This window comes from Vanacampus margaritifer, chromosome 2 (assembly GCF_051991255.1).
Source record: "Vanacampus margaritifer isolate UIUO_Vmar chromosome 2, RoL_Vmar_1.0, whole genome shotgun sequence".
Classification (NCBI taxonomy): Eukaryota; Metazoa; Chordata; class Actinopteri; order Syngnathiformes; family Syngnathidae; genus Vanacampus; species Vanacampus margaritifer.
Window position 1 is genome coordinate 46037379 of NC_135433.1, and position 23317 is coordinate 46060695.

Genomic DNA, 23317 nt, shown 5'->3' on the forward strand with positions numbered 1-23317 from the left:
TATCAAGTTCACTTCTAATGGACAATTCATTAGCTGCACCTGCAAAATGTAATGAGATGCAAATGCGATATTTATAAATCATGCTTTTACAAAGATACTTTGGCTCGTATTTGATGCGACTCTGCCAAAGTGGTATCAATTCATTAAAAATAATTCTAGCATATCTAATATGGGAATCTGCTTCAATAGTGTATATTCAACTGAGTCGTAGCCAAACAATCTTCAATGGAAAAGGCTTAAAGGTAGAAATTGTACTGTATCGAAATTGAAGAAATATCGCTATTATTTTTTATTTATATTATATATATATATATATATTATATTATATTATAAATTGTCATGGGAATCCATCTTATTTCTGCTTCCAATGTCAAATATTGTGTGTGCGCCTCTCCTGCGCTGAATTTAAAAGTACCGTGGGGAGCCGCTTTCATTGGCTGGGAAACGATGTTCACTCCCACAACGGCACTGTACTTTGCGCTAGGCACGAAAATGTGATTGTAAAATATGTGTATTTGTCATGTAAAATTACATTAACTTGAGTTTTGCATTTATTATTATTTTCTCCTTGTAAAATCTAGACTTTATTCTTCATAAAATTAGGTTTTATTTTATTAATTTTTTTGTTGATGTATTTGTTTCGATCAACCAGGTGTATCTAATGATGTAGTCACTGTTTATGTATATTTTTTCATTTATTTTTAAAATATTTAGCAGGTTAGCGACTAGCCCATAAATAATATCAAGTTTATTTTGTTTTGTAATTCCACATATCTTTAATGTGAAAATTAGGGGTGTAAGGCGATACAATTTTTGAATCATAATTAATTGCATGACTTCAATAATTAACTCACGATTAATTGTAAATTTTACATCTGTTCTAAATGTACAATAAAATATTTTTTTCCTAATTTTTCATACTCAAGCATCCCTAATGAGATTCAAGTCAAACTATTAGGAGATTCAAGTTAGGATATATATATATATATATATATATATATATATATATGTTATGTGGTGGAAAAAATGTCAGAATTAGCAAACTATTTAAATTATATATATATTTTTAATCATTATTAAAAACATAATTGCATGAGACAAAAGTTGTATTACAAAGGAGAAAAGTAAAACAATTCCCATAAAAGTTGTAATTTTATAAGAAACAAAAAAATACTTTAAGTTGGTAATATTAAGCACAATTATTTATTTTTTACAAGAATAAAGTCGATATCCTGTGGAATACACTGGAACTTTTCAAAAGAAAAAAAAATATTGATATCAACATATTACACCAGGAAAAAGTCTGGCTTGAGCAAGAAATAACATCACAATTTAAAAAAATAAAAAATAAAAATTAAGTTAAAAAAAAAAGATCAGAAAAATTTGTGAACTTTAAATTTATGGAAATAGAGTAGGGTTAGTGAAGAGGGGAAAAAAGGTTTGGCAGGATTCTCACTTTATATCATCAAAATATCGTATATATTTGGTGTTATCAGTTCCAATGGTTAAACAAAGAAGAACTTGCATGCTCATTGGCCTGAATGTTTCCTAATCTGGGCTTTAAGGCTTTTGTTTTCTTTTAATTTCACTCATTTGTTGATGATATCTACCACATGTGACCTGCTTTCTTTCTATACAACATCTGTTGACTCCTGTCTGGAGGGAAATGGGGAGGGGGGAAAAATCCATACGTCATGATAAATATCATGTGGATTAAGTGTGACTTTAAATGGATGTATGGTTTGCTAGTGTATAAGTATCCTAAAGCGTAATCTCTTTGCCTTGCACTCTAACCCCGGGGTTTGTCTTTTAAGAGTATTATAGTGCCAAAGGGGGCTCTGATTAATTAGTGACTTTTAGGTCAGTGCAGCGTGACACCGATATCATGTTGTCTTTTGTTTGAAATCAGGAGGAGTTCGATCAAGTCAGCGCGGAGGAGCAGCATTACCAAGGCGAGGCGGGCATGATGAAGGCCAAGATGCTCTTACGAGAGTCCAAGAAGGAGCTTTTGAGGTGCGTCTGCGAAAAACTTTGCTCAACGGAGCCGGCGTGAGTTTATCGGACAGATGGTGGCTAGGAATAAATAGGTGACAGACAGACAGGCGCATATGATACGGTTGCCGGCAAAAGTTTTAGGCCACCGTCAGCTTTTGTTTGAATAAGCTTTTTTTTCAAGCAGTTATGTAGACTGGAGTCTGATGATGGTACAGGAATCAAGAGCAGCACAGTAAGCAGGATTAAAGAAAATAAAGATGAGCACAAAACGTTGGTGACGATCTGGAGCATCAAATAACTGCAATTAAAATGGACTTTTTTTCATTAAACATTAAACTTTCTTCTTAAACTGTTCACAAACTAAACTAATCTAACTAGTATCTCTAGGCTCTAAAAACATTTTTTTATTATTATTGAAAAAAAGCAACATTTTAAAAAATATTCTCCCTTATTTTTTCTAAAAATTTAATATTATGACTTAACTTTCTAACATATTACTTTTTTCTTATTACGAGATGTAGAAATTTTGCTGGTCAGTCATTCGTCATCGTTTATGGCCACCTTTCAGTCAATGTCATTTTTTCAAGCCGAACCAAACTGTAATCGGGAGTCCGTCATTTTATTTTTTCACCACGCTTCCGTCATCACTTCGGCACCACTATTTTCGGACCAACAGACAGAGGTGGGCATTCCATCAGTTCGTCATTCGTCAATAGTCAACTAAATGGTCATCCGTCAGTAATGGACTGACAGGCCCGTCAGTACTTGACCCGGTTAGTAACGATTAGATTGACAGACAAAAGCCCACACTCGTCAGTGCTCAGTCCGTCTTTTTTTTTCTTCGTCAATTGTTCTTAGGGGTGTCCCAAAAAATCCATTCTCATAAGAATTGCTATTCTCATTTAGTACGATTCAGAATCGATTTTAAATGTCCCAAAATCGATTTTATTTTAATTATTATTTACTGTCTTGCCTTTGTCTGTGTGTGCCTTTATTTGGAGCGTTGTTCATGTTGTACCCGGTTTGGCCACTGAGGGGCAGTGTGGTTCCACACGGTCTAATACACTGTTAAGTTGTAGCCACATTAGAGAGTAGAAGGAAAACGTCACGATCAAGTTAGTGAGTGATAAAAAAGTGCCGCGAGTAGAGCACTAATTAGCATTAGCAAGTCAGACTGGAGTAGATCATTATCATTTCTTGAATATCTATAAATTGAAGCAAAAATCGTTGTCAATCAAATCATTTTGAATAAAAAAATTCTTAATCGAAAATCGATTTTGAATCGAATTGCAGACCCAAAAATCGGAATCGAATCGAATCGTGAGACATTCAAAGATTCCCACCCCTAGTTGTTCTTATTACAACTGGATTTTCATAACATTGTAACTTAATTCTTGTAATATTTTAACTTTTTAGTTGCAATATTACAACCTTATCAATGCAAAATTGGACAAATATTTTTGTCTTACATCAGCAACTCAGAAAACATTCGAGTCTGCGTGTCGATTCACACCATCTGCAGTGCGGTGCGTATACGGTGCGGTGCATATGCGATGCGGAACGGATGCGGCGCTGCGGAAGGTTTTTTCTAGAGTTCTATTTTTTTCCGGACGCCGCATGCGGATTTTCATGAAGCTGAAGAAATTACACGAGCCGGACAGGAAGTTGAGCGTCGGAATCAAGGTAGATCCGGTATATTTCAAAATAAAACCGTTTGCTAACTCATTTTTGGGGGAGGGAAGCTAGCTAACTACATAGCATGACATTAGTTGGACATTTGAGACAAAAAACAAGCTCAGAATAAATTAAACATGACAAAATAACACTATTTAAACACAAAACATACTTACCCATGGTAGAAATCCCAGAAATAATGTTCAAAAGCATATCGATCATGTGACAACAGGCAAGTGTGGCTATTGTTTACTTTCCGGACACGGACAGCTCAGCTCAGGCAACGCACACGGTGTGAATTGCAGTCTGTGCAGATGCCGAACGGAAAACGCACCGCGTCGGTTCCACAGTCAACGTGAATTTGGCGTTAGGCACTAAAAATAATAATTATTAGTTTTAAAAAATCATAAAAATATTATGATTTCATTTTTGTAAAATTAAAACTTTTTTGTAATATTATGACAAATTTTGTTGACAAAATTATACATTTTTTTGGTGTAAGATTATTACTTTATTCATTTAAAATGATACCTTTTTTTATACAGTATGTGATATGAAGGATGGATGCATTATGACTTTATTCTTACAATATAAATACTTTCATATGATTTTCTTCTAAAATAACTTTTTTTTAATTACTATTACTTATGTTTTAAAATATCGTTCATTTCTCATTACCAGTAATACTTGATTTGTGTACAAATGTGACCTAATTCTTGTAAAATTGCAACTTTACAGTTGCAACATTTATTCGTGTGAATTATAACTTCTTCTTCTTTTATATTTTGACATGTAATATTAATATATGAGTTTCTTCATATAATGTAAAACTTTTAATAATATGACTTTATTCTTGAAAAATTACTTTTTTTTCTTCTATTACGATGACCTAAATTCTAAAATATTGGTCCTTAATTTCCTGTCATTCATGATTGGACAAACCGATTAATCCAGGTGTGCCTGACCTCAGTAACCACGACCACAATGGCCAGACACACCTGGCTTAATCAGTTTATCCAATCATGAAAGACGGGAATCAAAGGAGTGGTATTGAGTTCAGGAAGTAGTGGATTTGTGAAAGAGCTCATTGTGACCTAATTCTTGTAAAATTGCAACTATCTAGTTGCATCATTATAAATTTTTGTTGTCAAATTAGAAGCAGCAAATCATTTCCTCATACGATTGCCACCTAATTTTACACTTAATACTACAATTTTACTGTGGTAAAATGATGAAAATATTCCAACTTGACCTTGTCCGCGTCCTCTGATGATATTTTCCTTGTCAAACGGCGCGAGGCAAATAGCGTGGGAGTGTGTGCATCACGTTGTAACTGGTATGTCCCGCAGGTTGATGTGGCCTGAGAGGAAATGTGTCACTTTGAAAAGTGAGTTTTTTGCCTCTGCTAGTTGGGAGTGCATGCTCTGCAGAGCCGTTAGCAGCGTTCGTAGGACCCTCTAGTTTGGACCCTCATTGACACTAGCGGACGTCATTAAACAAAACATGATGACTTTCTTACTAAATGTACTAACCCCGCCCCCTTTCCCTACTCCACCGGCCTGCTTCCTCCGCTTCCTCTTCCACTTGCCCCCCCCCCCCAGTTAATGCCACACGCGAAGCTCCTCCCAGTCATCGGCGAGTCCATCTAATCTGTGTATGGAAATGTTGTGTGCCCTCCCGCAGCTGTCCGACCCCGGGCTGTGACGGCAGCGGCCACGTGACGGGGAATTATGCATCGCATCGGAGGTACCGTAATGAATCACTTGCTCATTAGCATGACACACCAGACCAGGGTTGCTCTTCTTTCGAACATTCAAAAGGAGGAAAAAGAAATGTGGGGGGGGGTCAACTGTTTTTCTCGGCAACTTTATTTTCTTAAAAACGATGTCATTTAATTGTCTCTAAAATTATTACTTTATTTCTTTTAATGGCCTTATGAAAAGTTGTCTTTTATTTAGAGGTTCTAGTCCACATGCATACTTTATTATTTTTAAATAATTACTTTTTTTTTAATTAGATTTGTTTTCTTGTAACATTATTAACACATGAAAATAAAACTTTATCCCTAAAAAAATCAGCTTTATTCTTGTAATATTATGTTTAAATTGTGACTTCAGTAAAATTATGACTTTATTCTTATAAGATGTTAACTTTATTCTCATAATATTACATTATTATTCTAAGATCAGAACTTTTTTACCATGACTTTTTTTCCCCGTGGCTTAAAAATCGACTTAAGTCAAGTAAAGCTTCAACTATTTTCATATATAACCAAAACTGTGATTTTGTTTAGCCTTTGTCCGTTTTCTTATGAACTTTTGACTTATTGCTCATAAAATGACAAATTGTTGTTATAAAATAATAGAAAGGATTTTATTCAAGTGCAACTATGACTCACTCCCAAAATAAAACCGTTTTTTTTTTTTTTGCTTTTCCCTCTCCCCCCTCACTAAATTTAGATGATTATTATTTTTCATTTTATTTTTACAATAAAAAAATATATTTTATCCTTTGATATTAGGACTTTAAATTTTGCAAGTAACATCTAACGAACTTGACTTTGCAACTTTATAACATTATTAAATCATTTTAAGATAATAATATCACAAGAATGGTTCACTTGTGATATAACTTAACATTTGACTAGCTTGACCTCATTTGCCTACTTTTTCTTTTTCCTCATATTCTTTTCCCTTTTTACTCCAAAAGACAACTTTGTTCCAGAAAAAAATGGTAACTTATGAAATCTTACAATTCTGAATTTATTTAGGAACAGTGTGTTTTATTTAGCACCATCTAGTGCTGAAATAATAATGAATTAATTAAAAATAATAATGAATTTAAATAATATGCAAAAATATATATATATATTTTCTAATCACATCAACGTACTTTTTTTATACAACCGTAGGTCTAGTAATTCTATCTAGTTATATTACATAGGTCGCGCCACTCACACACACGGATACCCGAAGGAGAAAAACTTGGCGAACGTAGTTAGCCTCCGCTGGTGCTTGCAGCTAGTGTCGAACCCAGTGTGTTGATCGCCGCTTACCCTCCACAGCTGCGTCTGGGTCCCGTGATTCGGGCTCATTCTGCTCCCTCTGCTTTGCTCTCACTTTCTTTTGTTAGCTTCTCCTGCTAGCCGCTTTGTTAGCAACTTCAGCTAGTTCTTGCTAGCCACCTACGCAGGGTTGCTCGTTCACTCCATATAATAATTGGTAGTACAGTAATTGGTGGTAAAGTGTGGTCTTTTTGAGGCACTGTAAAGCATGTGCTTTAAAATTGTTGCTTTCTATTTAGTGCCACTATGTGGCACTAAATAGAAGGCCATACCTTTCTTTTAAACAAAACCGCAAATATTTTCGAAAGTAACATTTGACTAACTTGACTTTATTTGCCTTTTTTTTCTTTTTCAAACCCTTTTCACTTTAAAAAAAAATACAACTTTGCTCTTGTAAAACTGCAATTTACAGCATTATTATCTCAAAATGAAGACTATTCTTGTGAAATGATTTAACTTGTAAAAATTACAGCTACAGTATTCCATTTTAGAAAAAAAAACGTTTAATGAGCACGACTTTATTTGCCCATTTTTATTTCTCCTCATAAAATTCTTATTTTTACCCATAAAAAGACAACTTTGGTCTTGTAAAACTGCAACTTACAGCATTGTCATCTTAAAATCATGACTTTTCTTGTCTGTGGGAAAACTACAGTCATTTTCGTGAATAATGTTGGACTAGCTTGACTTAATTTGCCTATTTTTTTCCTTTTTCTTTTTCTCATTCTCATTCCATTTCTCACTCATTCACTGCCATTGGCGGTTATAGACGTCAAAAATTAATTTGAACTATTTCTATTAGTTTAAAATTTTTCCCACTTTTGTTAACAAGAGTATGAAAACCTAGATTTTTTTTGTACATTTAGAACAGATATAAAATCTGTGATTAATCGTGTTAACTAGTAAAGTCATGCGATTAATTACGATTAAAAATTGTAATCGCTTGACGCCCCTAATGTTTAATAATCTTTTCCTTATATATAAAAAAAAAGATTATTAAAAATTTAAAGAAAAAAAAAAGAAAAGATTATTAAAAAATTAGGGGCATCAGGCAATTAAATTTTTTAATCGTAATTAACTCATTCACTGCCATTGACGGCTATAGACATCAAAAATTCATTTGATCTATTTCTATTAGTTTCAATTTTTTTCCCACTTTTGTTAATAAGAGTATGAAAACCTAGAATTGTTTTTATTGTACATTTAGAAGAGATATAAAAGTTGTGATTAATCATGGGTTAACTAGTGAAGTCATGCAATTAATTACGATTAAAAATTGTAATCGCCTAACGCCCCTAATTTTTTAATAATCTTTTCCTTATAAAAAAAAAAAGATTATTACAAATTTAAAGAAAAAAGAAAAGAAAAATAGAAAAAAAAGAAAAGATTATTAAAAATTAGGGGCATCAGGCAATTACATTTTTTAATCGTAATTAACTCATTCACTGCCATTGACGGCTATAGACGTAAAAAATTCATTTGATCTATTTCTATTAGTTTAACATTTTTTCCCGCTTGTGTTAACAAGAGTATGAAAACCTAGAAATCGTTTTATTGCACATTTAGAAGAGATATAAAAGTTGTGATTAATCATGGGTTAACTAGTGAAGTCATGCATTAATTACGATTAAAAATTGTAATCGCCTAACGCCCCTCATTTTTTAATAATCTTTTTCTTATAAAAAAAAAAGATTATTACAAATTTAAAGAAAAAAAGAAAAGAAAAATTGAAAAAAAGAAAAGATTATTAAAAATTAGGGGCATCAGGCAATTACATTTTTTAATCGTAATTAACTCATTCACTGCCATTGACGGCTATAGACGTCAAAAATCCATTTGATCTATTTCTATTAGTTTAACATTTTTTCCCGCTTGTGTTAACAAGAGTATGAAAACCTAGAAATTGTTTTATTGTACATTTAGAACACATATAAAAGTTGTGATTAATTAAAAATGAAAAAAGTTTTTCATACTCTTGTTAACAAAAATGGAAAAATATGTTAAACTAATAAGAAACAGTTCAAATGAATTTTTGACGTCTATAGCTGTCAATGGCAGTGAATGAGTTAATATACGACTTTTCTAGTGATATGACTTTTAGTCAAGTCAAACTTCACTTCATGCCTGAAACAAATGCCTTTCTCATTAGCTTGCTGTAGCTATATTTAGAACACCTTTTAGGCCGATGAAAAGCACTTTGGCAAACTCTGAAAAAAATCCCAAAATACGAGCGCTTTCTAAATATTTGCAAACAAATAAAAGCACGTGCGTGCGTTTAAGATGCTTTAATGCAGCGGTGTGATCAAAGAGTGCACTGAGATGACTGTTAGCTCTTTATCCTCACCGCAGCGTGTCTGGATGTCCCCTGGCTGACAAGACACTCAAGTCACTGATGGCAGCCAACTCTCAGGAACTCAAGTACGTATTTAAAACCTCGCCATTGTTGTTATTGTTGTTGTTGTTGGGGGATTTGACACCTTCGGAACAAGCTGCTTCTGCTCCACCCTTTGCCTCTCGAGGATGCATATTTCGACGTACTTAGCGAGAAGTTTGAGGCATTTGCAGCGCTGGCTATTTGCATGATGAGCATGATGTGTGTCTCGGCTGTGCAGGTGCCCAACACCTGGTTGTGATGGATCCGGACACGTGACGGGGAACTACGCGTCGCACAGAAGGTAGGCATGGGTGAGGGGCGGCGGGAACACGCAAACACATTTGTCAGATGCGTGACTCGGGAGCAGATGGTGAAAGTCTCACTCGGTGTCGCAAACGCGCTGTACTTTTTCCATTTCACTTCTTGTGTTGCTTTTTATTGATTTATTCGGCGGAGACGTCTTGTTACCAAATGGTCGGAATGTTATGAGAAGGCAAGATTTGCATGCAACTGTCTTTGTTTATGTCTATAATATAATAATGAGTGATAATAGCAAAGTTTATTCTTCTCTTAAAAATAGTTATAATTATCTGCTATTGTCAAAATGAATAATTCCGCCTTTTTTTTTTTGCCATATTGGCACTAAAATGACAATTTATTTTCAAATCAATAACACAATTAGCTTTCTTATAAATTGTACTTTTTTTTTCTTAAGAAAAAAAATAATTGTTCTTTTGTAGAATGGCAATTTATTCTTTCTGTTTTTTTCCGATTGTGTAATTGAATCTTTTAAACTCGGCAAATATAGGCCAATAACACATTTGCATTAGATTACACATTTTACACATAATGCACATCATTAATTATAAATAAATTGAAAATATAGCAATAAAAGATATAAAGTATTGCAGTATATTTATATATATTAGGGGTTTTATCCTACTGATTCCAATACCGATCACTCATGAGTGTGATCGGCCAATACCAATCACATGGACATTTTTCAATCTTAGAGTTGCTTACTAACGATTACTTGATGAATCCAAAAACATTTTTTATTCTACTAATGCTTACTAACGGTTATTGTGACAATCTATTAATCTGCCAATTATTTTTTTCAATTACTTGATGAATCTTTTTTTTTTTTTAATTCTATCCAAAATTCCATCCCTTATTTACAAAAACAGAACATTATTTCAAAACACACCAAAATATATTATGATTCAGTTTCTGGTTAGATGTGTAACAGAAATTAGGGAAAAACTTGTTGTTTTTACCATAAAAACAAAACAAAATACGTTTTCCATTAAAAACGGGGGTTTGCTAAAAAATAAATAAATAATTAAAAAAATGTGACTTTGTAGATTGTGAAACTAGAACTTTATTTTCAAATAATATTATTTTTTTTCTCATAATGTTAGAACTTTTTTTAATCTTAAAACTGAAACTTTTCTCATAATGTTATGACTAAAATATAAAAACAATAAAAGCATTTTAGCTCATGACAGCATCGCTTTATACACTATTCTGTGTGTGTGTGTGTGTGTGTGTGTGTTTTCCGCATATCAGCAGCTAGCCCAGTTAGCTATCATTTACCTATGCCCGACATAACTCAGTGCAGCTCTGCTTACCTTTCGGCTTTGACGCGAGGTGGTGCGATAGCAGGCAATGGCACGCATGGGGGGATGTGGCCGTTGCTCCATGGTAGTGATGGTATTTCAGGCACTGTTGCTTGAAATGGGCTCTGGATCTTCACCCAGCCTAGCTGATCATGTTATGGGCCAGGAATTTCACTGTGGGGATGTTTATTATGTCAATTAGTATAAATTTGAAATCGCTAGGTAACATAATAATAATAATAATAATTGCATTATTTATGAATAGGCAGGCACTCCTCAGACCCAACTAACTGTATACAAGTCAATAAAAAATAGTCTCAATTTTCAAAATAAATACTGAAATATGCCGTTCTGTTCTTCCTTTACAGCCTGTCGGGATGTCCACGTGCCAGAAAAGGTGGTTTGAAGCTCACCCCGAGCAAGGAGGACAAAGATGAGCAAGAGCTTAAGTAAGACATTTCTCTCTTTATTGGCTCTTGTTTTGCTGGCTGTCACAAAAGCGAAAAAAAAAAAAAGTGCCACGCTCGCGCAGCCTACGTATACCTGCAGGCCATCAAGTTGCACAAAGAAAATCAGCGGCTTTTGTGCTCACATTAGTGAATTACTTTCCTGGGATTAGTACGCTCTGATGTGTTTTGTGGGATTTGAAAGAGAATATCAGGCTTATCACTCGCTCTCTCTCTCTCTCTCTCTCTCTCTCACTCTCTCTCCGCCCGCTCTCTGTCGCTCTCTCTGAGAGCTTTCTTTGTAATTATGTGAAGAAAACGTCGCCGGCGGCCTCATCATCCAAAACAATCATGTAATTGACACGTGAGCTTTTGTGGACGTGTACATCTGGACGCTGATTTTTGGTCTTTTTAATTACTAATGCATCAGCTTATAGGCATTAAACGGGTATGGATCTCATACACATTAAGAGAGGAGGGGGGGGATGGTGGACGCCCATATGGCACGGCCCTTTTGTGTCTACCTGTGTGTGTGTGTAAATAACTACACAATGTGTAATCTGCCAAACTGCTGCTTGTTGTGAAGTTGCCAACAATAGCTATAACACTCACAAGTTTCTTTTTTGCTTGCAACGCAAGGTAAAAACACTACTAGTGCTACATCTTTAGTCTCCTAAACAATATGTTTTTATTTGCAAAATTATAATTAAAAAAAATCTTTTTCTTTTTTTCTCTTGGAATGCTACAGCTTTTTTCTTTAATCTTTCAGGAATTCTTTTTTATTGGTAATTATGTTCTTTGAATATTAAAACTTTATTCTTACAAGCATGAACAGGTTTCACTTGGTGTAAAATGATAAGTTTCTTCTTATCACAAGTTGCGGGCGCCAGGTTGTCGTGGTGGCAAAAAGACAACAAGGAACGATTGGACAGGAGCTGATTGGTTAACAAAAGGGACAAGGCTGACGAGAACAGGATCAAACAAGACATAAAATGAAACAAAAGTAAATGTAATCTAAACAACAAAAACAGATTATGACACTTTTAAAATTAGGTTTTCATCAACTTTGTGAATTTTATGTCCGAAAAGTGTGAAAGTGTATTTCTTGCACTATCATGATCTTTTTCCATGCAAAATTTGGACTTCTTTTGTAAAATAATTTAAATCAAAAACAAGAACGTAGTTATGTTTTTACAATGTCTTTACTCTAGTAATATTTTGACTTTATTCTCATAAAAATGGCACTTTTATTCCTGCAGTATATGCTTGCATTTATTTTCCCTAGGAAGTTTTCTTTTTAATTGTAAATACTAACATTATTTTTCTATCTTGTTATTTTCCCATTAGAAATGTAAACATTTTCAACTTTATGTCTGTATATTGTTACTTATTCTTGTAACATTGCAACTTTTTTTCTTGTCAAATGCGATTTTTCATTTTTTGTATGTATATTGCTGTCTTCAAAGTAAAACTTTTTCCTTCAATTGTTAAATTAGTTTTCTTCATTAAGACCCCCCAGAAATTAGTTTTTGCATAAAAATGACCACAATTTTTTTTTCTCATAATATTGCCAACTTAATCTTTTATCCATCCATCCATCCATTTTCTTGACCGCTTTTCCTCACAAGGGTCGCGGGGGTGCTGGAGCCTATCCCAGCTGGCTTCGGGCAGTAGGCAGGGTACACCCTGAACTGGTTGCCAGCCAATCACAGGGCACACAGAGACAAACAACCATACTCACAATCACACCTATGGACAATTTGGAGTGTTCAATTAACCTGCCATGCATGTCTTTGGAATGTGGGAGGAAACCGGAGTACCCGGTGAAAACCCACGCAAGCACGGGGAGAACATGCAAACTCCACCCAGGAAGGCTGAAGCCCGGACTCGATCTCACGTCCTCAGCACTGGGAGGCGGACGTGCTAACCAGTCAGCCACCGTGCTGCCTCTTAATCTTTTAGACTTGACATTTTCAAATAACTTTCTTTTATTTTTTTTCTTAATATGATGACATTATCCTTCTAAAATTCCTACCTGTTATTATTGGAATATTATAACAATTTTCTTCATCAAATTCAAGCATTCAAATGGTTTATAATTGACAATATAACGGATTTATAACATAATTACAGTATAATTAATCTTTGAAACATACTTGCAATTTTGCAACCTTATTGTTCTAAAAACTATACTTTTCCCCACCATTTTGCTTTTTATAGTATTACTTTATGTTTCCAACACCAGCCTTGTCAAAAAATATTTTTCATTGGAAAAAAAAAATCATAAACTGATGTTTTTATTATTGTCATATTGCAACCCTATTCTGCACCCACTGATCCCCTTAATCAATAATAGAAAAGGGACCATTCTTGGCAGACAATTTGTATAATTTCCCGTCACTCCATGACTGAACTTGACATGTGACATGTAACAAGATGAACAACAAGGCCCGCAAAAACAACTCTTGATGAAATTCCCATGGGCGCGCTCCCATTAAAGTTCAGCGTGGATTAGTTACTTGCACTTAATGCGATTATTTGAGTCCATTTCCAGTTTTGGCCACTTCTTTTTTTTTAATCAGCATTTGGCTGGATTAATCAACTTAATGGTCAACAGATCTTCCGGTCCAGTTATTGAAAGAGATTGTTTTAATGATCTCAGACTGCAATTTGCTCCAGTATATAACTGTAGATTTTTGTTTTTTTGTGGCAGTCATACACTGGGCAGCCACAATATTAGGTACGCCTGCACGACTCACTTTAGATTGATTTTTTTAACCCTGGAGAACCCACGGGGTCAAATTTGGCCCCTATAAAATCTGCTACTCAAATAACAAAGACCTCTTTTTTTTCCCCAGCAGTGATTTTGTCCCTGTGTTCTTGTTTCCATTGGCCAAAGTGTGTTTGTACATTCAAAATCCAGTTCTAAAATGCAACAAATAAAACAAAAAAATGATATTGTTCAATGTAGCTGTTTTCTTAAATTCTAAATAGTTTACTGACAGTTTTTGTTATTCAGATTTTTCGAAATGATACCCTAAATCCCAATTTCGCCCTAATCCTAAATTAGGGAATAAAGGGTTAAAATTGAAAAAACATATATTTTGGTGTTCAGTGAACTTATAGCAGTCATTTAATGTATAATTCATAATTTTCCAAAGAAGAAAAGGGTTCTTGGGTTCTCCAGGGTTAAACAATGTCTATTATTGTGTTTGTATCTCACAACTTTGAACTTCTCATGTTACTATATCAGCTAAGCAGAATATTATCTTATTGCTAAAATAGTATTTCCATTCCGTCCATTTCTCCAACCCGCGTGCCTATTTCTCCATCAGGTGTCCGGTGTTCGGCTGCGAAGGCCAGGGCCACATATCGGGCAAGTACACATCCCACCGCAGCGCCGGCAGTTGTCCGCTGGCCGCCAGGAGACAGAAGGAAGCGAGCCTCAACGGGCTTCCCTTCGCCTGGAAGAGCAACAAGCAGGAGTTGCCTCACTGCCCCCTGCCCGGCTGCAACGGCCTCGGCCACGCCAACAACGTGTTTGCCACGCACAGAAGGTAAAGCTCACCTTCACGTCACCGGACGATATGGATCGATGTGCCGGCTTCGTGCTAAAAATCTTTCATCAAATAGCTTGTCAGGATGCCCGCTGAATGCGCAAAGTATCAAGAAAAAGCACTCGGAGGAGGAGATGATGACCATTAAACTGAAGGCCAGCAGTGGTAAGTTTACACTTGGTAGTGGCGTGTTCACACGAGCACATTAGGCACACCTGATCAGGCCTGACTGATTAATTGGCCGAGATATATAAGCTCTGTTGAAATCAGCAACAACAAAAAAATGCTGATTTTTTTCTTCTTTTTTTTTTACACACTATACGGAAGAATACTGGGGTCAGTGAAGGGGGGGGGGGGGGGGGGAGGTTGGAAAGAACGATAATAATGATAATGACATCAATCATGAAATAAAAAATGGCCGATTTGTGCCGATTTTTCTCTTTATTGTGAAGCTTAACAAATAAGGACAAAGTATTGTAAAACAGTCCAACGGTCTGCCTTTAATTCATATTCTTATTATATCCCCCCCCCCCCCCCTTAAAATCACAACTTTTTTTTTATTGCTGCATAGTTCTTGCAAGTCTTTTAATCTAACTTTATTTTTGTCATTTTCATGTAAATTAATGTAATTATAGTCACATAAAATACAACTTTTTGTCATTATCAAATCATTAAAAATGATCAAAGATTTTTTTTAACACATTCAAATATTGTGATTGTGATGTGTATATCCAATAATCAGTTTAACTTTTTTCCCATGTGACTTTAAAAAAAAATAAAAAAATCTCAAAACGTACAACTATTTTCTTGTAATATCGTGACTTTGTTGTTTTACACTATGTCTTGTAAAGTTAAGAAATTATTCTTGTAAAATTCAGATCATTTTCTCATAATATTGCAACATTTCCCCCTCCTTTTCTCCCTTGCTTTGTATTTGTGATATTCCTAAAATCTGGTAAAATGACAACTATTTTCACATAGGAAATTAGTTTTCCAGCACTATTATATAACCAACTTACTTTGTTGACAAGAAATTTGGATACTAAAATAGTGTGATTATAATTGTGTGCATCAAATCAACCTGGCATGAGAGCAACAGTTTTTTTTCCCCAGATGGGCGAGTACCGATACTTGGTTTTAGTATTGGGCCAATACCAGCCTTATTTTAATGTATCAGGTACTTGCAATTAGCGCCGGATATCAGTCAACGATACTTGTGGCAGTTAAACTGGTATTTATCCTGTGGATGGTTGTATTTTATATTTTATTTTTAGAGTAATCCATTTAATATTTATCACAGTATCATGCTTAACAGTGCTAATTATAATTATGAATCCTACACTGAATTTTTTTTTTATTTCTCAAGTCCTCAATTTTATCTTTGTCAATTGGTTGCGCTAAATAAAATCAATTGAATCCAGATACGTTTTTAAAGTAGTTTTATAGTCTACTTAAAAAACAATTCTGGATCTAGATGATTTTATTTCATGCAACCACATGACAAAAATAAAATTGAGTATATTCAATACACCATTTTTTTCAGTGTATATTCAGAGTTGTGTTTTAGAGTGATTTGTTTTGGACTGAAATTCTGTATTGCAAAGTGATTGTTCTGCCTTTGTCAGAAATAAATAAAGGAAAGGTCTTTCTTTAAAATGATCCGTCATTTCACATCGTCGCTCCTATGAGAAAAACACATGTCCATTTTTTTCCTTTTTTTTTCTTTTTTTATGTTTTTAGGATGTCTGCATTCAGTTTCATCCCAAAGACATAAAAAATGTTTAAAAAAAAAGACAAAAATGGACAAAAGTGTATTTCACATAGCAGCGACGATAGATCAAAACTCCTATCGGTTACTTGTATCGGTTACTTGGTATCAGCGAATACTCATACTAGTATTGGTGTGGGAAAAAGTGATATTGAACATCCGCCCTTTTTTTTTTTTTTTTTGATATTTACCAATTAAAATGTGCGCCTTGCAGGCATTGAAAACAAAGCAGACAGTCAACATTTGGAGCACGACATTGAAGAACTAAATGAATCAAACATGCAAATGGAGGCGGACATGAAGCAGCTGCAAACGCAGGTAAGCATCAACTCCTTTCGCATATAAATGTGGATCACGCTAATATATATATATTTTTAAAATATTTTTAAATTTGACTGTTGTGCTGCTGTTTTTTTGTACCTGAAAGCAGATCTCGTCGATGGAGTGCAACCTGAAGAGCATCGAGGAGGAGAACAAGATGATGGAGCAGCACAACGACGGCCTCCTCAAAGAGTTGGCTCGCCTCAGCCAAACGCTCATCAGCAGCCTCACCGACATCCAGCTGCCTCAAATGGTACAACACACACACACGCACGCACACACATTAGCCGGACACCTGCACATTGCATTTCAATGGCAACACGTGTTTGGCTGTGCAGGGGCCCATCAGCGAGCACAACTTCGAAGCTTACGTCAACACGCTGATGGACATGTACAACAAGTCGCAGCGCGAGTATTCGCCAGAGTGCAAAGCGCTGCTGGACAACATCAAGAAGGCCATCAAAGGCATCCACGTCTGAGGCTTCAACGTCAAAGGCCGCTTTGAGGGACGGCCGCGTTTGTACTGCTTTTCACTTTAGGTTTTTTTTTTTTTGATCCTGCTGAGATTTCCACTCCTCTTGCACTTGCTTTTCTTTTTGGCTATTTATTATTATTATTATTATCATCATCCATGATTATCGATATTCTATTTGTCCATTGTATTTATTATTATCATGTATTTATTTCTAGAGTTGTAAATGATTGAGAAGTCCAAAAAAAACAAAAAAACATTCCAATTTTGTGGCTCGCGTGTATTCCAGTTAGCTCTCCCTTAAAAAAAATAAAAAAATAAAATAAAAAAAGTACTAGTACACCAAAAGTGAACCTATTTTTATGAAGCTTTTGCTTTCTTTATCGGAATGTGAATGTATGCTAGATGATGTTAACACTGCAATGCCACTGTACTGTACCTTTTTTTTTTGTCTTTATTTAAATTTAATTCAGCAAAAACACATGACAAAAATCCACTTTTTCCATTACTATCAAATATAGTTATTATAAAACTGCCTTCTGTGCACACACACACACACACACGTGAGGTGTGCATGTCGTACGTGCCTAAATGTATATGGAACCGTTGAAAACATTTTTAAAAAAACAACTACAAGTACTATGTTTTGTTTGTGCTAGGGCAGTATTATGTGGATGGTGTCTCATTTATTCGCACAGTATAATTATTTTCGGAATAGGAGGACAGACGTGTTCCCGATGACTGTTTCTATATCTCAGTAGCTGATGGAGACAGGCAATTATTTAGAATTTTTTTTGCAAGCATTATGAGGTCAAAGCAAACAAATGGACTCGTGTTTATCTTTACAAGTGCTTAAAAAAGCCTTAACACTTCATAATTTAAAACACTTGGTATATTCTTGTATCGCGTGGGGCAGATTTGAATGGTAGCTACTTTTTTTTTTTTAATGGAAATTTACATTTTAGTTTTAAAAATCTACCCCCCCCCCCCAAAAAAAAAAACTTATCGTGTTGCTAAATCATTTTTTTGCACTTTTGTAATTCACAAATAAATGCCACCCCACATATGTTCATAATACTGAAAATCATCATATTTATACATTTTGCACAAATTTCCACAACTTTACTTTGACACTTGGAGGACATTTATAAAAACTGATGTATTTGATCAGCCATGCTTTTAAATCTTGTTTGTTTGTTTTTTTTCTCCTAATTATGATTCCCGACAAACACATTTAATTTCTATCACCATGTATCCAAGCATACTATATTGCAATGAAGGAGAAGTGACCGCAGCAAGAGCCAAATTATCCCAGCACCACCCCTATTTTATCCAAATATTTTAAAAATGATCCTAAAAATTTGAATCCTCAAATGTAATTCTTTATTTATATTTTCTTATATTGAATTCCTACCACACACATTGTTTGCTCAGGAAGTTCTGTGAATAATAATTATTTATCCCCAATACAATCTTCCTGTTAGTATTTGATGTTTTGTAATGTGAAATGCTTCTTTTTCGTGGAACGATTATTATTAGTATGATATGAGATTGTATTGTATTTTTTTCCTTCATTTTTCTTATTGGACATGACGTAATGCTTTTCGTTTTCCGTTGAAGTAGTTTGTACATTCAAATTACTTTTACGATTTCATAATTTACACACAACAAAAAAAGATATGCGCTGTGTTGTACAGTTTGTGTATGGTAGAAATAAACTTTTGAAACTGTTGCTTGTCTGTTTGCTTTTGTTTCTGTCACTTCCACTTCCGATCAAACCGGAAGTCTTCACCTTCTCCTACAACCTCGCCACTCACTCGTCGACGATCGCTGATTAGGGGAATCCGCCTCGACTTTACGAGCATAAAGTTTGCAAATCTTCCATCCAACAACCTATTGCGACCACCCCCTCTCTTTATACAGCACAGCAACTTTACGCGTTACCTTGTGTGTTAGCAGCCCCTGGTGGTCAACAGGGGGTATGACGACCACAAGTGGGCCATCAGTGGTAAACCTGAAAAGCAGTAACATACTTTTTTTTAACTCACATACTTTTACCCACAATGCACCTTGACATTCACATGGTGTGTTTAGTAAAAACATGGCGACATGTGATTGTTATGATCGCAGAAATCTGAGTTCATTCAACAAGGTTCACATGCTTTTTCTTGCAACTGTACATGTCACATGTTGAAGATATCCAAGTGTAGTTATGTCGAAGTGTATTAGTTCCCTAAAATGCACACTTTAAACTTTAAATCCACAAAAAATTTTAACTTTACATCAGTAGAGTGTGATAAATCAAACACCACAAAGTACAATTAATGCATAAACAAAGGAGCGTCACTCTCATGAGTTTTACAGTCACAAGTTCGAATGCATTATCAAAATGATGACTCAAAATCTAAAAGAACTGACTAACATGACAGAGAAGTCATTGTCATCCACAGTCATGGTTTCACACAATAAAATGTGCACAAATAAATCCACAACCTCGCTCAGCACATTCATTAAACAAGCAAGAACAAACCTCAGTAAAAATGAGCTTTGAATTAATTGTGAAGAATGAAGATATTTTTGTGTCATTGTGCTTTTTAGATATGATTTGAATCATTGGGCCATTAATCTCAGTATGCAAAACGGTGTCAGCTCTGATTGGCTGTTAGCTAACAAATGCAAATCATTGCATGAGGTAGACGTACACTTGATTTAACTCATTTACTGCCATAAATTCATTTTTAAAAAAAGATGATTAAAGATTAGGAGCAAGAGCCGATTAAAATTATTAATTGTAATTAATCGCATGACTTCACTAGTTAACTCACGATTAATTTCAAATTTTACATCTGTTCTTAATGTACAATAAAAAAAAATCTAGGTTTTCGTAGTCTTGTTAACAAAAGGGGGGAAATGTTAAACTTATAGAAATACTTAAAATTAATTTTTGACGTTTATAGCCGTCAATGTCAGTGAATCAATTAAAAAAGAAAAAGAAAAAAAGATTATTGCTAAATTTGGGGCGTCAGGCGATTAAAGTTTTTAATCGTAATTAATCGCATGACTTCACTAGTTAACTCGCAATTAATCACACATTTCATATCTGTTCTAAATGTACAATAAAAAAAATTCTAGGTTTTCATACTATCGTTAACAAAAGTGGGAAAAATGTTTAACTAATAGAAATAGTTACATTAATATTTTACATTTATAACCGTCAATGGCAGTGAATGAGTTAATAAGGGTGTGCCAAAAAATCGATTCGCATTAGAATCGCGATTCTCATTTAGTACGATTCAGAATCTATTTTAAATGTCCCCAAATCGATTTTATTTAAATTATTTTATACTGTCTTCCCAAAGGGTTTGTGTGTGCCTTTATTGGGAGCGCTGTTCATGTTGTACCCGATTTGGCCACTTAGGGGCAGTGTGGTTCCAAGCGGTCTGATACACTGTTAAGTTGTAGCCACATTCGAGAGTAAAAGGGAAAAGTCACGATCAAGTTATTCTAATAAAAGTTTTTGGGGGGGTTTTCAGCATGGTGCCGTTCTTTTGAGTGATAAAAGTGCCGCGAGTAGCGCGCTAATTAGCATTAGCGAGTCAGACTGGAGTCGATCATTACGATTCCTTGAACATCTACAAATTGAAGCAAAAATCATTGTCCATCAAATCATTTTGAATCAAAAATGGTTCTTAATCGAAAATCGATTCTGAATTGAATCGCACACCCAAAAATCGGAATCGAATCGTGAGACATTCAAAGATTCCCACCCCTAATATTTAAGCTCAGCAAAACAGTTCTGCTGATGATGTCACAGAACGTGACATGCAACGTGTTTTCCTGTGATGTCACAGTGGCCCCGTCTCATCCTTTGGCTATATGAGTTTATATGAGGCGCGTGCGTGTGGCGAGCGCAGGCTTATCAATGAACGTAACGGCCTCACAAAACCTCTGATATTCACGACTGTTGTTTACATCAAGCTCAGCGCCACACTGAAAGGGCAAGTATTCCGATTATCAACCATTTTACACGATTGACATTGACATGTGACTCCATGAACAAGTACTCTGAATGTTCTGAACTCCTGCTTACGTACCCGTGAGTAGAAAAAGGATTTGTGCAACGTGCGGCATATTTTTTCACCTCATTTCACACAACGTACAGTCAATGAACGAACCCTAATCTGCAACCGATTTGGTTCTGCATCGTCAAGCAATTATGACCTTAAAAAAACTCACTGCAAGCATTTAAAGTCGCCAAATGAGAGAAAGTAAACAAATGATTCACCTTAATAGGACAACCTATGAGTGGAGGTAGTCGGTCCCTTAGCCGCACGCCGCGCACAAAGCACATTAAGTGTGACAAATGGTGACATTATGCCTTCATACAATAAACGTTGATGATGACCCTAATGGGCTCGAAAATCAACTTTGAGCTGACTCTTCTTCATGTAGGATAAAAGAGATGGACTATTGCCAGTTTGGTTTTTGGCACCCATCCTCCGCTAGTTTCAGAAAAACTCACAGTTTCTGCGTTTATGTTTATAAAAGTATGACTTTGCCGCCATCTTGTGGAATCTACATGTTGCTGTCGTATCATTTGCATTTGAGATGTCCTTTTTTTGTTGGCAGTGCTTGAAGCCACCTTGTGGACATTCAGCTACTAACGCCCTTAATCATAATCTCAGCTCATCTTTAAAGGGACAGTGTGTGGAGACTTTTTGCCATCTAGTGGTAAACTAATAGAATAAACATTGTGAATTTTGAAGCACACGCACTACGGTGTCTCAGAGAGGCCTACCACCAATTACTACGTTCGCTAAATTCTTCTCCTTCGGCTATCCGTAGCAGAACGATGGCTGCAGAACATATCAGGCTCCTCTAAGATTGGCGACTTATGTAATATAATTAACTATTACTAGACCTACAATTATATTTTTAAAAATTACATTGATGTGATAATATGCAAAAAAAAATATGCATCTATTTAAATTATTAGTTGGCTTTTAAAATGAATGAAATTTCTACACACTGCCCCTTTAAGGCGTGTTTCATAACCTACAGCGTTGAAAATAATTTTCTTTACGATACATTTTCTTTGCGTTCATGTGCTCCAAAAAGTCTAAACACGGCATTCTGATTAACTCATTCGCTGCCATTGACGGCTATAGACGTCAAAAATTCATTAGAACTATTTCTATTTGTTTAACATTTTTTTCCACTTTTGTTAACAAGAGTATGAAAACCTAGGGAATTTTTTTTTATTGTTTTTGTATTAATTTGTGATTAATTGTGAGTTAACTAGTAAAGTCATGCGATTAATTATAATTAAAATTTTAATCACCTGACGCCCCAAATTTTTTATAATCTTTTCTTCTTCTTTTTTTTTATTTATTCGCTGCCATTGACGGCTATAAACATTGACAATTAATTTTAACTAATTAGTTTAACATTTTTTCCACTTTTGTCAACAAGAGTATGAAAACCTAGAATTTTTTTGGGTTGTACATTTAGAACAGATATAAAATTTGCGATTAATCGTGAGTTAACTAGTAAAGTCATACGATTAATTACAATTAAAAAAATTAATTTCCTGTCGCCCCTAATTTTTACATTAAAAAAAATGAATTTATGGCAGTGAATTTGTTAATTTTGTCAATCTGAGTCTTGTCAGGTTATAAAAAATTAAATTTCCATCTCAGGGGGCGGCCATTTTGTCACCCGCTGTCGACTGAAAATAACATCACAGTTGCTCAGGGCTTGCTTAGGTAACGACCAATAATGACTCAGTTTCATGTCAAGTTTATTTATACAGCCCTTAATTACAAAAGAGTCTAAAAGGGCTCCCCACACCCGTAGCTGACAAATATTAACAACATCCTCTAATCTTAACCCCACAGGAGGGTAAGGAAAAACAACAATGAAAAAAAAAACATCAAGGGAAAAAGTGAGAAGGGCCACAATAATTTCTCTTCCAGGATGACCAGGCTTCAATTGATGTGGAGTGGGCAACAATTTATACAATATATG

At 34.9% G+C, this 23317-nt stretch overlaps 1 protein-coding gene across 4 annotated transcripts in view; it reads left to right on the forward strand.

The window, feature by feature from the left end:
• Positions 1–19022, forward strand: part of st18 (ST18 C2H2C-type zinc finger transcription factor) — a 94950-nt gene extending 75928 nt beyond the window's left edge. For 2 of the 4 annotated variants that reach the window (XM_077559055.1, XM_077559052.1), the window contains exons 14-23: positions 1910–2013; positions 5353–5415; positions 9083–9151; positions 9346–9408; positions 11095–11175; positions 14508–14729; positions 14806–14894; positions 16712–16815; positions 16925–17071; positions 17157–19022. In XM_077559055.1, the coding sequence (XP_077415181.1) occupies positions 1910–2013; positions 5353–5415; positions 9083–9151; positions 9346–9408; positions 11095–11175; positions 14508–14729; positions 14806–14894; positions 16712–16815; positions 16925–17071; positions 17157–17297 (1083 nt within the window). In that variant the 3' untranslated portion in view covers positions 17298–19022. The remainder of the gene's footprint in view (positions 1–1909; positions 2014–5352; positions 5416–9082; positions 9152–9345; positions 9409–11094; positions 11176–14507; positions 14730–14805; positions 14895–16711; positions 16816–16924; positions 17072–17156) is intronic. The other 2 variants (XM_077559053.1, XM_077559054.1) reach the window with 2 other exon arrangements.
• The last annotated feature ends 4295 nt before the right edge of the window (positions 19023–23317 follow it).